Consider the following 14,643-nt stretch of genomic DNA (forward strand, 5'->3'; position numbering starts at 1 on the left):
TTGCATTTAAATGAAATTCAATCTCCTCTGCTTTTTACTGTCATGCAGTAAGGCAGCACTGAACCTTACACACTCCGCATACTCTCTTTGTTCATTTCCTCCTGGTTTCTCTCCTTTTGTTTGTCCGTTTTCTGCAATGGTATGCGTGCAGGAATATAAATAGCTTATATTAAGTTCTGCGTATCTGTAGTCTGTGCCTCTGATGCACACTGGCTACAAGAACGGCATGAGCGTTCTTAAGATAGCTAGCTTTGATCTGATTGGCTGGCTTTAATGCAAAAGTTTACAAGGTCTGCTTATTATTGCCTGCAAGGAACTTTTCTAGTCAAAATGCTACAATCAAAGGTCTGTTCAAACTTTTGACTATAAATCATTTAAAAATAAAGAATTATTTGCATGTCATGGTCAATATTAAAATTCTTTACCATTTTGTTATGGTACATAAATACATGTATTAATAAATACATATAGCCTATAAATACTAAAATGAAATACTAGAAGTCATTTTAGGAATAACATTTATATATAGCATGAAAAATGCATATTCATTTTGAGATTTGCTAAAGATTACATTTAAAGTATCATTTATTTTATTTTATTTTTTAAAAGAATAACTTTGTCAGTGTTAGATGACGGCAAAGGTTAAAATATAAAAATAGAGGAAATGAACATGCACAATTAAATATATCAGCAAATGCGATAAAAACATAACCTATATGGGGCCGATTTTATTGTGTTTTACGATATTTCAGATTAAATAACTGTAAGAACATATGTGTGTAAGAATTATGTAAGTAATAAAAGGTATGTATTATATATGTACTTTTATGTCTTTATATTGCCCAACACTACCAAAAAATAAGCAAGAATATTTCATGGTCAGAATAACGTGCAAGTGGACCAGACTTTGTCAATAGTCAAAAACACAAGTCTGACTACATCACACAGGCATGGCAGTTTTCTTTTGTTTTTATTTTTCAAGTGAATGCTCCAGGCACATTGAAATCACATTTTGTGTGGTTTAAACTAAAATGTCTAATTTCAGCGAGCACACATCCTGCTGTAGTTCCAGTCTCTGTTGCCCGAACCACCTGTAATCTGGCCAGCATGGGCCTCAGGGAGACCGGTTGCCGGCTGCTACAGATTGGCTTGTTTGTGCATTCTCCAGAGGGTTTAAACAGGGTTAATGAGCCTCTGGTGCACACAGTCCAAAACCTCCTTACACAAATCGATTTTAGACATGAGAGGCCTTGAAGAGAAACACAGGGAATCATTAACACAGAACGTTAAAATGTGTGGTTCCTGTAGGTAGTACATGAAGATGGAGGTATTTTGTCCAGTATGAGCAATTATGTAGCCTGCAACCATTTGTTTTTTCTTTCTTGGACTTGCTACTTTCTGTTTTTGGTACTAGATTGGCCAGTTGTGGATTTGGTACTGGGGGAAGTGAATTCTTAGAAGAAAAGGTTCTATTTGGGACCTTAAATGGTTCTATCATGTGCTTCCTATATAGAACCTTTATAAGGAGTTCCAATCTTATGAATTTATAGGTTTCATTAATTGTGTTTTAATTCATTTTAATTTTGAATTAAATGTATGAATACAATAGCTCATAAACATACCTTATAATAATAATAATAATAATACATTTTATTTGTAATGCGCCTTTCTCAGACTCAAAGCGCTACAGCATATACAGAACAAAATAATCAAACATGGAAGTAAAAAAAAAAATATATATATATATATATATATATATATATATATATATATATAAGTACCAAAACAAATACACAAACATGACGACGACTCCGGTTGCCTACTTCCGGTTCGTACTGTATTAGCAGTGAGAGAATGAGTTCAGGCTCTACATGTGCTGTTGTTTGTTGTTTTAACAATTCAAAGAAGATAAAAAACTTTTTAGAAACTGGGTGCTTTGAGCATTAGATAAAAAGGAGAGAATGCCTATGTCCGGTTCGTATCGGCTACATTCAATACCAGAGAGTAGACGTTTTTGGTTAGCTGCGCTAAAACTGAAGCATCCAACGAAAAAGGTGTAATACGTTACCAGTAGGGATGGCCATTTCAAGCAAAAATAATATTCGAAGATCGCTGGGTATTATGCAATTAATATTCGAGAATCGCACCCCTCCATCACATCACGCACACATGCATGTAAAGACTACACACCAGAGCATGTGACCAAAGTGGAGCAGTGTGACGCTTAAATATAAGTTAAACAAAAAAAAACTAAACATACGTTTTATATTTAAGATTCACAATATAATGTTTTTTTTTAAAATTATTTCATCTATGTTGATTATATGAAAAGGGAACCGCATAAGATGAGTCAGATATGATCATAAGATGCCCAATATATCGGAAAACATTTGGAATGGCTCAGACATGATTTTGACCACTTATCAAGTTTTGTTTTGTAGAAAGCCTTTCTTTAAAGTGAATTTCGTTTAGTATAAATTGTATCTTCATTTTTATCAATGTTTTATCAACAAATTGCCTGGAATAATAAATAAGAAGCACACATAGTAGATATACAGGACACGGAGACGCGGGCGCGTGAACTGGAGCGCGTCTTATTAATCAACGAAACTCAGCGTTTAAGTTACTTGCCTCACATACATGATAAGTGTATCTATAGAAAGCTTGAAATTTGTACTTTTAAACAAAATAATTAAAAACGAGCAGAAATGGGCTGCTCTCTGCTTATGTAAAGGTTAATTCGTATGACGTGTGCATTTCTCTCTATAGGCGCGTTCACTAGCCTACTGCGAAGATGGCGAGTCAGCATGCATCATCAAATTTATCTTTGCAGTCGACACTTACAGAAAACACTAGTTATTAATAAACAATTCAAATGTTTAATGCATAATCATTACTTTTGCCGGTTTTTTTTGTGGCAAGCTTATGCGTGCGTTGAGATGCAGCATAGGCAATATATTACGAAAACGCTCATTATGGTTTAGCATTCTCTCCCATATAGTATGCATAACTTCCAACCCAACTTCAGTCATGCACGGGCAGGGCCAGCTCTACTTATTTCGGAAAAGGACAACCGGCTTCCGGTTCAAACCCGCTATGAATCATGGGTAAATTCACTAACCAGGAAAAAGGTGGATAGGAAAAGGCTCTTCACCCCATGGTTTTCGATTTACAATGAGGCTGATACAGAGAGAGAGAGCCAGAAGAACGGAGAGAGCGAGTGGGAATGGATGCTCAAGCAGTTTTGCCAGGAAAGGTAAATTGGAGATGGGTCGATAATTTGACATATCGGTGATATCACTCCCAGGCTTTTTAAGAACTGGCGTAACTGCAGCCATTTTAAGAGGAGAAGAGACATTCCCTGTATTGAGTGAAGCATTTACAATAGCAGTGAAAGGGGGTACAATAACAGGCAGACAGTTTTTCAAAACAGTCGTAGGGAGTGGATCTAGTATGCAAGTAGCAGAATTCATTGACAAAACAAGTTTGGAAATAAAATCAAAATCAATAGCACTGAAACTTGAAAAAGCGAGACCGGAGAGATTAGGAAAATGCACCTCAACAAGCTCAGAAGCATCCTCACAGACAATGGCGTTTTAAATATTCTCAAGTTTAGTTGAAAAATAGTTGAGAAATGGGTTACACGGCTCAATGGTAGGACAGTTAAAGTTACTGGCAGATTTAATTAGATTATTAACTGTTCTAAACAGAACTCTGGGATTTGAGATGTTACTACTTATAATAGTGGATAGATAATACCTTATCACCTTATTCACACACCTTTAAACAGGAATAAGACTATAATTTCAGTATACTGGACTACTTTTTATAACAGTGTCTCCAAACAATCAGTTACATATTAAGACCCCAGTATAAATACTGTAGCTATTATGTACGTTTGCTCAGTCCATAATGACACTGTTTTCACGGTTGTGAAAAACCTGTCAATTTTAGGAAATATAATATTTTAATTTTAATATTGAACATATAATATTATATAATTAACATATAACGTATAATATATATTTACATATAATGTTTGGTATATAAAAAATAAATAATGGAAATTTCTGTATTAAATGTATATTTTTCAAGCTGATCTGTTCTATATATTTAATCATAAATATTTAGAAATATTGCTCATGTGGGAAGGAAAATTGCTCAAAAGGTGTCTGAATTTCAAGAATTTATTTTTTCATATAAATTCTGATTGATTAGAATTTCATTCAATTGATTAATTAGCAAATAAGTCTGTGTTTTTTTTATTAGTGAATGGGAACATGTGGATGCCCTGCTTCTTCATCAGCATCATGCAAGTCACCTGACAGACAATTCACGGACAATATGTATAATTGAAAACCATGATTGTGCTGAAAGGAAATATCCTCCCATTGATTCAATTTTGTAGGGTAAAATAGTGGCAATCATTATAAATGAAGCTAGAGAATATTGTTGCTATAGGGACAGGAATAAGACAGCCAGTGAGAAGACACCTTGTGTGTTCTGTGTTGTGACTAAAGCGGGTTCTTCACATGCATTTGATGCTTCTGTGCAACCTGGTTTACAATAATGGCTCAGTCTTTATGTATGCTAATTGGGTGGAAAATTTCTCTGTTCATCGAGGTTGACGTGTGTGTGTGTGTGTGTGTGTGTGTGTGTGTGTGAGTGTGAGTGTGAGTGTGCACGTACGTGTGTTTGTGGTGAGAGTGAAAGAAATAGGACAGTTTGCAAAAGAAAGAGTTTTGTGTGTGTGTGTGTTCTTTAGGTTTCATCAGATTGACCAGGGTTCTTAATTGACCATCTTTTACTATTATTATTACACCCCTGATGCACCCCAGACAATAATACAAAAGCTCTTGTGGACAGGATGTGAACATAAAGAGGCCACCTATATTATTTGCACATGCTGTCTATGTAATTTTACACCAAATTCACTGAAGAAATTAGAAGGCACTGTTTGTACTGAACAAAATGTAATTACTTTATTGAAATATGCCATAGGGCTTTTTTAGAGGATTTAGCACATGGGTAGTCAGCAAGTCAGCAAGAATTACTGTTCACAATTTATTGCACACCGAACATGAGTTAACGTTATAAAATATACTGTGTGGTCTAGGTGACATCAGTGCAAAAGGAAATATTCTGGAGCAAGTTACATTGTTATTAAGGTTTATGAAAACATTGTTTGTTTATTCATTATTTATTTATTTACTTATTCTATTTAACTTATGTATTATTATTATTATTGAGAAAATTACATTTGATTTTATTTTATTTTATGAAATCAACCAGGAAGTTTTTTATTAACAAGTCAATTTTGATTTCATGTTGGCTTGAAACTTAATAGCTTGAAAATAAGAATAATAGAATAATGACACAGCTGTAGTGAATTTGTCAAAGTACAGAGGACTAAATGCACAGCACTCATTTTTCTCTTTCTATCTCTCTCTCTTTTTCAGGTTCTTAAGATTAATTTGATCGGCCACAGGAAAAGAATACTCGCATCACTTGGAGATCGACTGCACGAAGACCCTCCACAGAAACCACCACGGGCCATCTCTCTAAGGGCGAGTATGATTTAAAATTGAATGTTCATCCTAAATGTCACCCATAATATATGTTGTATTTTATGTTTGTGTGTTCCTCGAAATGTTTATAGAGAGAATTGTTTTTAAGAAAACAGAAAATGTCACTTTATGTGTGATTTGCTCTTATCCTGAGAGCGATGGCACTCTTATGGCCTGATCCGCTCCGGGGATTTTAACTTGATCTTCCAGGCTGGATCAGACAGCTGCTCTCAAACGCAACTAGGCCTTTTTCAGTGCTGTCTTACGTAGAAACAGTGGGTCATATGACTAAAAAATGAATTCAAACACAAACATCAACCAAAAACAGGCACACAATCAGACCTCGAATGTGAAAGTCCCTATAAGCTCTCCACTAACCACCAAAAAAACATTTCTCTGTCACCCTCCCACAGGAGCCCACCGGGAACCACACTCCCCCTCAGCTGTCCCCGTCTCTGAATCAGGCCTACCCCAACGCCGGCTCTCTGGACGTCCAGCATCTCATCATGCAGGCAGACGCCCGACGCAGACGCAACGACAACTACTTCGAGGACGTCCCGCGCTCCAAACTAGAGAGACAGATGGCACAAGTCAGTATGGTGAGTTTGGGCACTTGCGTCAAACATGTGCATGTGTTGGTGTGATCAATTGTGCTTTGTGCACGTTTGTGTCCTGATAGAATCTCAATAAATCAGTGCCATGGTGTGTAAAAGTGTGTTTGCGATTGTGAATGTGTTGTGGCGAAGATCTCTTATTGTGAGCTTATCAGTGATGTGTGCCTGTGTGAATAGAATGAGTTACTGCACCGAACGTAATGACAAAAGGTTACCCTTACGTCTTCTTCCTCCTAAGCCTTTATCAGTTGTTCTTGCCCTGTGGCTCCATATATCATCACAGAGGGAGAGAGAGAGAGAGAGAAAGATTGAAAGAGCGACAAAAAAGGCTTTAGACCAAATGTTAACCATTCAGTTACATTCTGAACCCTCCGCTCCAGAAATCAATGATTATCGTAAATGTACTCGAAGTGATAGAATCCATATTTAAAATTTGTTAGAGAAAGTTATTTATTTATTAGTTAGGTAGTTAGTTTGTTAGTTCATTATTCAGCGCTGAAACAAATCATGTTATTTAGTAAGTTTATGAAAATATTTATTTTAATTCTTTATTATTGTTATTAATATTATTGTTATTTATCAGTTTTTCCTGCCCTGTGGTTCCATATTTTTTCACAGAGGGAGAGAGAGACTAAGAAAAAGGTCAGAAAACTATTAAACTGATTATAGCAGATGTACTTGCAGATGTAAATGAATAAATGTACTTGTGAAACATTACTATTTTTAGTACTAGTTTTTGAAAGATGTCTCTTATGCTCATCAAGCCTGCATTTATTTGATCAAAAAACAGTAATATTGTGAAATATTATTACAATTTAAAATAATGTTTTAATGTAATTTATTTATGTGATGCAAAGCTGAATTTTCAGCACCATTACTCCAGTCTTCAGTGTCACATGATCCTTCAGACATAATTCTGATATGCTGAAGTATTATCAATGTTGGAAACAGTTGTGCTGCTAAATGTTGTTTTTATAACCTGTGATACATCTTTTAGGATGTATTGATGAATAAAAAGTAAAAAAACAGCATTTATTTTATTTTATTTATTTATTATTTTTGGAAAGAAATTCAGCAAGGATGTGTTAAATTGATAAAAAGTGATAGTAAAGATTTATATTTTTAGAAAAGATTTATATTGTGAATAAATGCTGTTCTTTTTAACTTTTTTTTTTATCAATGAATCCTGAAAAAAGTATCACAATTTCCACAAAAAAAATATTAAGCAGCACAACGGTTTCCAACATTGATAAATCAGTATATTAGAATGATTTCTGAAGGATCATGAGACACTGAAGACTGATGTAATGATGCCTAAAATTCAGCTTTGCCATCACAGGAATAAATTACGTTTTAAAGTATATTAAAATAATTTCTTTCAGTATTTTTGATCAAATAAATGCAGGCTTGATGAGCATGAGAGACTTCTTTCAAAAATAATAATAATAAAAATCTTAATGTTTCCAAACCTTTGACCAGTACTATATATACTGTATATATATACACACAGAGAGGAAGAGAGGGAAAAAAGAAATAGATTGAAAGAGCGACAAAAAGCCTTTAGAAAAGAAATGCTTGGCAACTATCCAGTTACTGAACCCTGCAGTATATATAGCTTCAGCTTTTGTAACCTAAATGCTGGACCTTGATATAATTACAAACATTTATATATTTTTCCCACTTCCTCTTTTTTTTTTTTTTTTTTTAGCAAGGGGAATGGTGCGAGCCAATCACGTTACGGCCTCCGAACGAGGCGACATCATCTACGCCGGTGCAGTACTGGCAGCACCATCCTGAGAAGCTTATATTCCAGTCATGTGACTATGAAGCATATGTAAGTGTGGGTTTTAAAAGTGATAAAATATGATTGTTTCTCAGATTTTCTACATGAACCAAAAACACACTTGAAATGTGAGTGTACGAGGAATTTAGAAGTGGATGCGGCCTTGGCGGGCTCCTCTAAGCCATCGGATAACGAAAGAGAAAAGCGAACGTGAAAGCTATCTGCAAGTCTATTAGTTATTCAGTGGTGAATAATGGTGTTTTAACCTTCAATCAATACAGGTTTTTTCAGCTCTCTCTGGGCCCGAGCATCTCTAGTATTAGCTTACATAAACCCACTCTGTTTCCTAGCAACAGCCATATAAATTTGATTGGCTTATTCTCCAGTGCCAAAAACACTGATGGAGTTTATGAACAGAATCCATGCTTGTATTTGTGCCTGAACCACAGAGGCCAAAGGTCAAGAGTTTTGTTCCCAGTGTTGAACTGTGAAGGAATCAGGAAACTCTCAATCAATGCTGATCTGACTAGTAGTAAAATATGCTTTAAAAAATGTATAAACTGATATTAGACTTAAACTGGTGATTCTCTCATGGTTCCTAAAATTAGATCAGTAATGAGATGTTCACCTGACAATTATTATACTGTACTTTTATTATTGATAGGATCACCAAACGTCCCTTTTTTAGGTCTATTTTTAGGGTTTGGTGTAGTTACTTATTCACAAATCATGTTTTGTCCTGTATTTCCGTAAAACGTCTTTGCTAGGTGATCATAAGGGAGCCAATCTCATCATAGTATATTTTGGTGAACAAAATGACCATCCAATTCGTAATCGATAAACTTGCAGTTAGTGAAGGCGGGATATTAGAGAGCGCGGGGAGATCCAGATAGAGTCAGAAGCAGAGATGTCAAAAAAGCGTACATTTAACATTTAATGTACAGTAAGTTGTGAAAAAATAACTCAATGTGTTATCGCGCCGATAGCCTGTCCATCCTGTCCCGTATTCCACCATGAGAAATCTGGTCACCCTAATTATTGATGTTATATTACTGTATACATTTCTACTTGGCAAATATAATATAAATAAAATTAATTAATTAAAATCTAAAATATTACAAAAAATTAATTATACAAAAAGTAAAATAAATAAAATATAAATATTGAAATCTAAAATATATCAATACAATTAAATAAAATGAAATAAAAATATCACAACAAAATATGTAAATAAAATGTAATAATAATGAAGAATTACGAATACAGAGGAACATACAATTAAATAAAAATAATTTGAACTACAAATACAAAAAGGGATTTATTAATATCATGTGATTAATGTAAATCTAAATGAATGGTCTAGATTGGATTTGGAAATAAAATTTTGCGATTGAAAATGAGTAGTACAGGCAAGTATCCGCCTGTCTTGCCGGTCAACATTTCGGTCTCATCTAGTCTTAAGGTGATTGGGTTTTACAGTAACGGAATGCTTTACAAAATACTGTCACACCTCAGCATGGTAGATTCCAGATTGCTTTCATGTGAAACACAGTCTGCTGGCTCTCAAGGTTGTCCTTGTCTGATACCCAGCAGTGCAGCGTAACACTTCAGCAGATCACAGAACAACTAAGCTCTTTCCGACCTACACACTTCGTTGTACCCGGCTACATTTCCATTCAGTTATTGATTTTTCTAACAAGTTGTACTCACAGTGACACACAATCTGTGCACACCTACTGCTGGAAAAGAAAACCTTGGGGAGACGTTTAATTTGGTCTTATATACATATATTTATATACATACACACATATATGGTTAATTATTATTTTTATACTTTTTATCAACTTTTTTAAAATATCCAATTAATTGAAATGAGTGAGTTTCTCAGTTTCTGATTTTGTTTGTTCTGCAGTATCTGGGGTCTATGTTGGTGAAGGAGTTGCGCGGTACAGAGTCCACGCATGATGCCTGCGCAAAAATGAGGGTAAGAGTTGTGTCACCATGTGTAGTCATCCTCCTGCTGCCCTCAGGTCACTATGACACAGTCATTGAGAAAACAGGACTACAAGAGCACACGGCGTACTTGGGATTTACACTCACGCAAGACGATATTTAGGGAAATAATCGGCAATTATCAAATTTCTCATAACTTCCCACAGTGAAAAAATGCATTAACCTAGCTTTACCTCAAAATACCTTTTCTTACTTCAAAGGGCCCCGGGCCCCCGTTCCCATTAGATTATTTAACACGGCAGGACAGCTCGCCTGCTCTGTTTTTGAATGCATGTAAAACACCATCTGTTCTCCATCTCGCTCCTTTCTGCTCCCCGCTGCACATTTCGATGAGGCAGAGAAAGTTTGAGACCTGCCGCCACTTGCTTCTTCACAAACACATTAATACATTCAGAGGGTGTAAATTTAGGTCCTCTATCTCTCGCTCTTTGTTTTAAGCAGAATATTTTGACAGGTACAGAGCGGTAGAGAGCCGCTGATCCACAGGAAATCACTGACAGTGAGAGCGAGAGGGGAAATGAGGTCCAGATGAATATTTTTTCCATTCTGACAGCTGATATGACGGCGTAGGAATATATAAAAAATGAATTCTGATTCTCTGAAGTTCATTTTCATCCTCGGCTGCATGTGATTTATGCCCCGTGCAGCATGAGGTGGTCTTCCAACCTGGTCAGGTTTGCTGGTTTTATAGATGTTGGGCACTTGACAGCTTGGTTTCCACTGGCTGACCAGCTTCACCAGACTGGGAGACCAGCTAAGCCACCTAAAACCTTTTTTATTCCCAGCAGAACTATATGCTGTTTATATCATCATCAACATCCAAACCCAATAAGGCAACGTTTTTAACAGTGCACAATGTTATTTTGTCCCTTTTTTACTTGTCTCATGAGATGGCACTCTATCTGGGTTATTGCAGGGTATTGAAGGGCATTATGTGTAAATAATTTAGTGTGTGTTTGAGTTTGTATAAAGCAGATCTCAGTCAGTGTGTGATGGGGCCTCATGAATGTTAATGTTGGAGACTGTAAGACTGTCTGCTGATCTCTCCTCCTCTCTTTCTCTCCGTAAGAAGTCTACAGAACAGATGAAGAAGATCCCCACCATAGTACTGTCTGTCTCCTATAAGGGAGTCAAGTTTATCGATGCCACTAACAAGGTAATCATCTGCTGTTACCCGTATAATGTCTCAATTTATACATAGATTATAAACCGAACTTTCATCTTCCTTTATAAGATAGAAATTAGGGCTGTCAGTCAATAAAAAATGTAATTGAATAATCAATCACAATAAATTGCATGTCATAAAATAAATAAAGATAAAGAGCATTACATTATTCTGACAAAGCGTTGAATAGATCTCACAAAAAGTGCCATTCTAAGGCAATTTATTAGCTGTTTTTGAATCATGATATTTTAGTGCTAGTAGAAATGTTGAATCGAAAAATGCTGTTAAACAAAGATGCATTTAAATCTGATTCTTTTCCTCTTATTTCTCTCCCTTTCTTCGATGTTTAGAACATCATAGCTGAGCATGAGATCAGGAATATCTCGTGTGCCGCGCAGGACCCTGAAGATCTGTCCACATTTGCGTACATCACCAAGGACCTGAAATCCAGCCATCATTACTGCCACGTGTTTACAGCTTTCGATGTGGTAAGTAGCAGATAATAAATAAACCCACATCTGATATAGCATCAATAAAAAAGAAACATCCATTAAAGCTCACTTGCAAATGCGCAAGTCTTGCAAACCATGTTTAAGGAATTTCATATTTCATAAATACAAATGAAATTATAAATAATATATTGGTGAAGATGTATTTGATTATTGGCTTAAAGATCAGTTGAAAATTTGTCTGAAACATCAAATGAATGTAAAAAAATACCATAATAAGAGGCAAAACAGAAAGTAGCCTATTGTTCATTTGTATTGTGGATTATTTAAATGTATATTTATTTCATATTTGACCTTTTTTGAAGAATCAATGTCTAAATAGTGTCAAGTTCTGAACTATTTTCTAAGATGAGATTGTAAAAATTGTATGTGAAAATACTTGGTAGGTCTGACAAGTCTTCATCAAAACATAAATGTCACATCTGTATAGTCATTTTAAATACAAACTATACTTTTTGTTAGCTTAAAAGGCTATAGTGTTTTTTTTTAAGGAAAATATCTGTTTAGTAAGCTGATGTCTTCTGTGTTACCGCCTGTCACAGTAACACCACAGAGCTGTCTGTGCATCAGCTAGTCACAACACATGAATAATTTATAACATGCTTAAAGCATGTTTTTAATCATTTAAAAATCACTAAGCTCTGAAATTATGGAAGAAAAGTGGTAAAATGCTGCCAAATGTAGTAGCACAGAATTTAACTCAAATCTTTAAGGGTTTTTCAACATTTTCTCAGCTGATTTGTAACAGCGTAGATCACCACAAGTGTGATTTGCAAGTAGATTTTTGAAAAACCGTCTCTCATCGCCTCTGTATGTCCGTTTTTTTAACAGAATCTGGCCTATGAGATTATCCTGACGTTGGGCCAGGCGTTTGAGGTGGCGTATCAGTTGGCCCTACAGGCCAGAAAGAGCGGCCACGGGTCATCCACTCTGCCCGAGAGCTTCGACAGCAAACCCTCCAAACCTGTCCCTAAACCTCGAGTCAACATACGCAAGAGTGTGAGTGACTTTGCCCTTTGACTTTGCCTAACACAGCAGCCCGACTCACCTCATCCATCTGTACATATGTACGCCAGCACACCTTGAACCCATATCTGTGTGTGCTCAAGCTGAGTGATGCATCAGGGGAAACAGCTGCTGGAAAGTGTCACCAGAAATTTTAATTTGGAACAATGTTTTAAAAACTGACGTTTATCCGCTGTGTGTCAAAAGTGTTTGCTTTTAATTTGACAGTTTAATAACAACTAAATCATTCTAATATGCTGGTTTGGTGCTCAAGAAACATTTCTTTTTATTATTATCAATGTTGAAAACAGTTGAGCAGCATTAATTTTATAAAGAAATCTGACCCCAAACTTTTAAATCGGTAGTGTATATTTAAATACCAAAACATTTATTTGTTTATTATGTCCACCAAAGCGTTTTTTTTTAACATGGCCGGTGTATTTTCCAATTGTCTTCAAGCGAGCAAAGTGGACATGGACATGTGGCCATATTCTTTTATAATATATATATATATATATATATATATAGATTCTTCATATTCAAATTTTAGCTACAACATGACAGATACATACTTTAAATTGTTGGGTTGCATGTTATATCTTGCATCTTAACACAGTAGAATCTATAGTAAATGTAATTTAAATTGATTGTACGGTTTCTGTTTTTTAGGCATAACTTTGTATTGCTGTTTTGTTTTAGAGGGCTTATCAAATGTTTAAGCCAAGAGCAATGAGCAGTTTTTGTGTCAAATTTGTTATTTGAATAATATTTCCTTATTAGCAATTTGATAATTTGATCGATTTGGGCGCTAGGAGGGGGTTTAACCCTCGATCTTCGGATTACAAGACCGATGCTTTTAAGCTAAGCTACTAGGGCAGGCTCATTTCAGTGCTTTATTTTCTACTCATTCTGCTAAAATGCCATCTAAACACCTCTGGTGAATGAAATTAGAAACATTTGGAAACCAATCTGGCCCTCATCCTAAAATGAGTTTGAGAATTAATAACAGCACAGACGAACATAGACTTATTAGACATTTATTGATTTTGATGTTTGCATGATTGTATGTTTAGGAGCACGTGCAAATTTGTAAAAGGAGAAATATGTGTTTGGCAGTATTGCAATAGATTTACTTCCTCTCAGTGAAAGTTTGTTTGTACGCACGCCAGCGCGGCGTGTGTGTCGCAGCCTGTCCTGAGGGACGGAGAGGTGAGTGTTTGATCTGTAAACGGCACACTCCATCTCCTCTCCCTTCAGTGCGTTTAAGGATGAAAGAGATTGATGAGGGCTGTTTGCACAGAGCTCCAGCAAGTGGCTTCCTCCAGGGCAGCCTTCCTCTCCATCTGCCCTCGTCCCAGTGCCCCTAGAGCGGGCACGGTGCCTCTCTCTCCCCCCTGCCACCAACAGGGATATTACCACTCTCTGGATAAGGGCCCAGAATAGGTGGGAGCTCGTCATAAAAATAAAACACACCCTGCCTGTTGGAGTTTGATTACACGCAGGACAGAAACGATGGATGGCTGGTTGAAAATAAACAGTTGCATTTGGAGTCGAGCCTACAGATATAGCCCTCTTTTAATGAGAAGCCTAACTTCTCTCTCTGTTTTAAAGGCCAGATCACTGTCCACATAAAATGTGATATTACAGTATAAATACTGGGCCAATTTGGCACTTTAAATTGAGCTGTGTTGTAGCAGACACCATGCATGCTCTGAGAGATACGGTGCTCAAATGGACTTTGTAGATTCAAATTTGGCTCGCAACCTTTTCAGACCCTCTTCTCCTTCTCTCTTGTGCCATTCAATCCTCTTCTAATAAGTTTTCGCTTACTCGAGAATCCTCTGAGACATCCAGTCCCGGGTATGAATTACTATGATAGCAGTATTTTTTTTTTCCTGGACACTTTGCATTATATACATCATATATATATATATATATATATATATATATATATATATATATATATTATAGGTCTTTTTTAATACCA

At 35.9% G+C, this 14,643-nt stretch overlaps 1 protein-coding gene across 8 annotated transcripts in view; it reads left to right on the top strand.

Annotated features, from left to right (window-relative positions):
* anks1b (ankyrin repeat and sterile alpha motif domain containing 1B) overlaps positions 1-14,643 on the top strand; it is a 163,775-nt gene that overhangs the window by 142,151 nt on the left and 6,981 nt on the right. For 5 of the 8 annotated variants that reach the window (XM_077234313.1, XM_077234320.1, XM_077234315.1 and 2 more), the window contains 7 exons: positions 5,460-5,567; positions 5,981-6,166; positions 7,890-8,015; positions 9,877-9,948; positions 11,047-11,133; positions 11,493-11,630; positions 12,483-12,650. In XM_077234313.1, coding sequence (XP_077090428.1) covers positions 5,460-5,567; positions 5,981-6,166; positions 7,890-8,015; positions 9,877-9,948; positions 11,047-11,133; positions 11,493-11,630; positions 12,483-12,650 — 885 coding nt within the window. The remainder of the gene's footprint in view (positions 1-5,459; positions 5,568-5,980; positions 6,167-7,889; positions 8,016-9,876; positions 9,949-11,046; positions 11,134-11,492; positions 11,631-12,482; positions 12,651-14,643) is intronic. The other 3 variants (XM_077234314.1, XM_077234317.1, XM_077234319.1) reach the window with 1 other exon arrangement.

This window comes from Siphateles boraxobius, unplaced genomic scaffold, assembly GCF_051911475.1.
Source record: "Siphateles boraxobius isolate OS27281-9 unplaced genomic scaffold, OSU_SipBor_1 19, whole genome shotgun sequence".
Classification (NCBI taxonomy): Eukaryota; Metazoa; Chordata; class Actinopteri; order Cypriniformes; family Leuciscidae; genus Siphateles; species Siphateles boraxobius.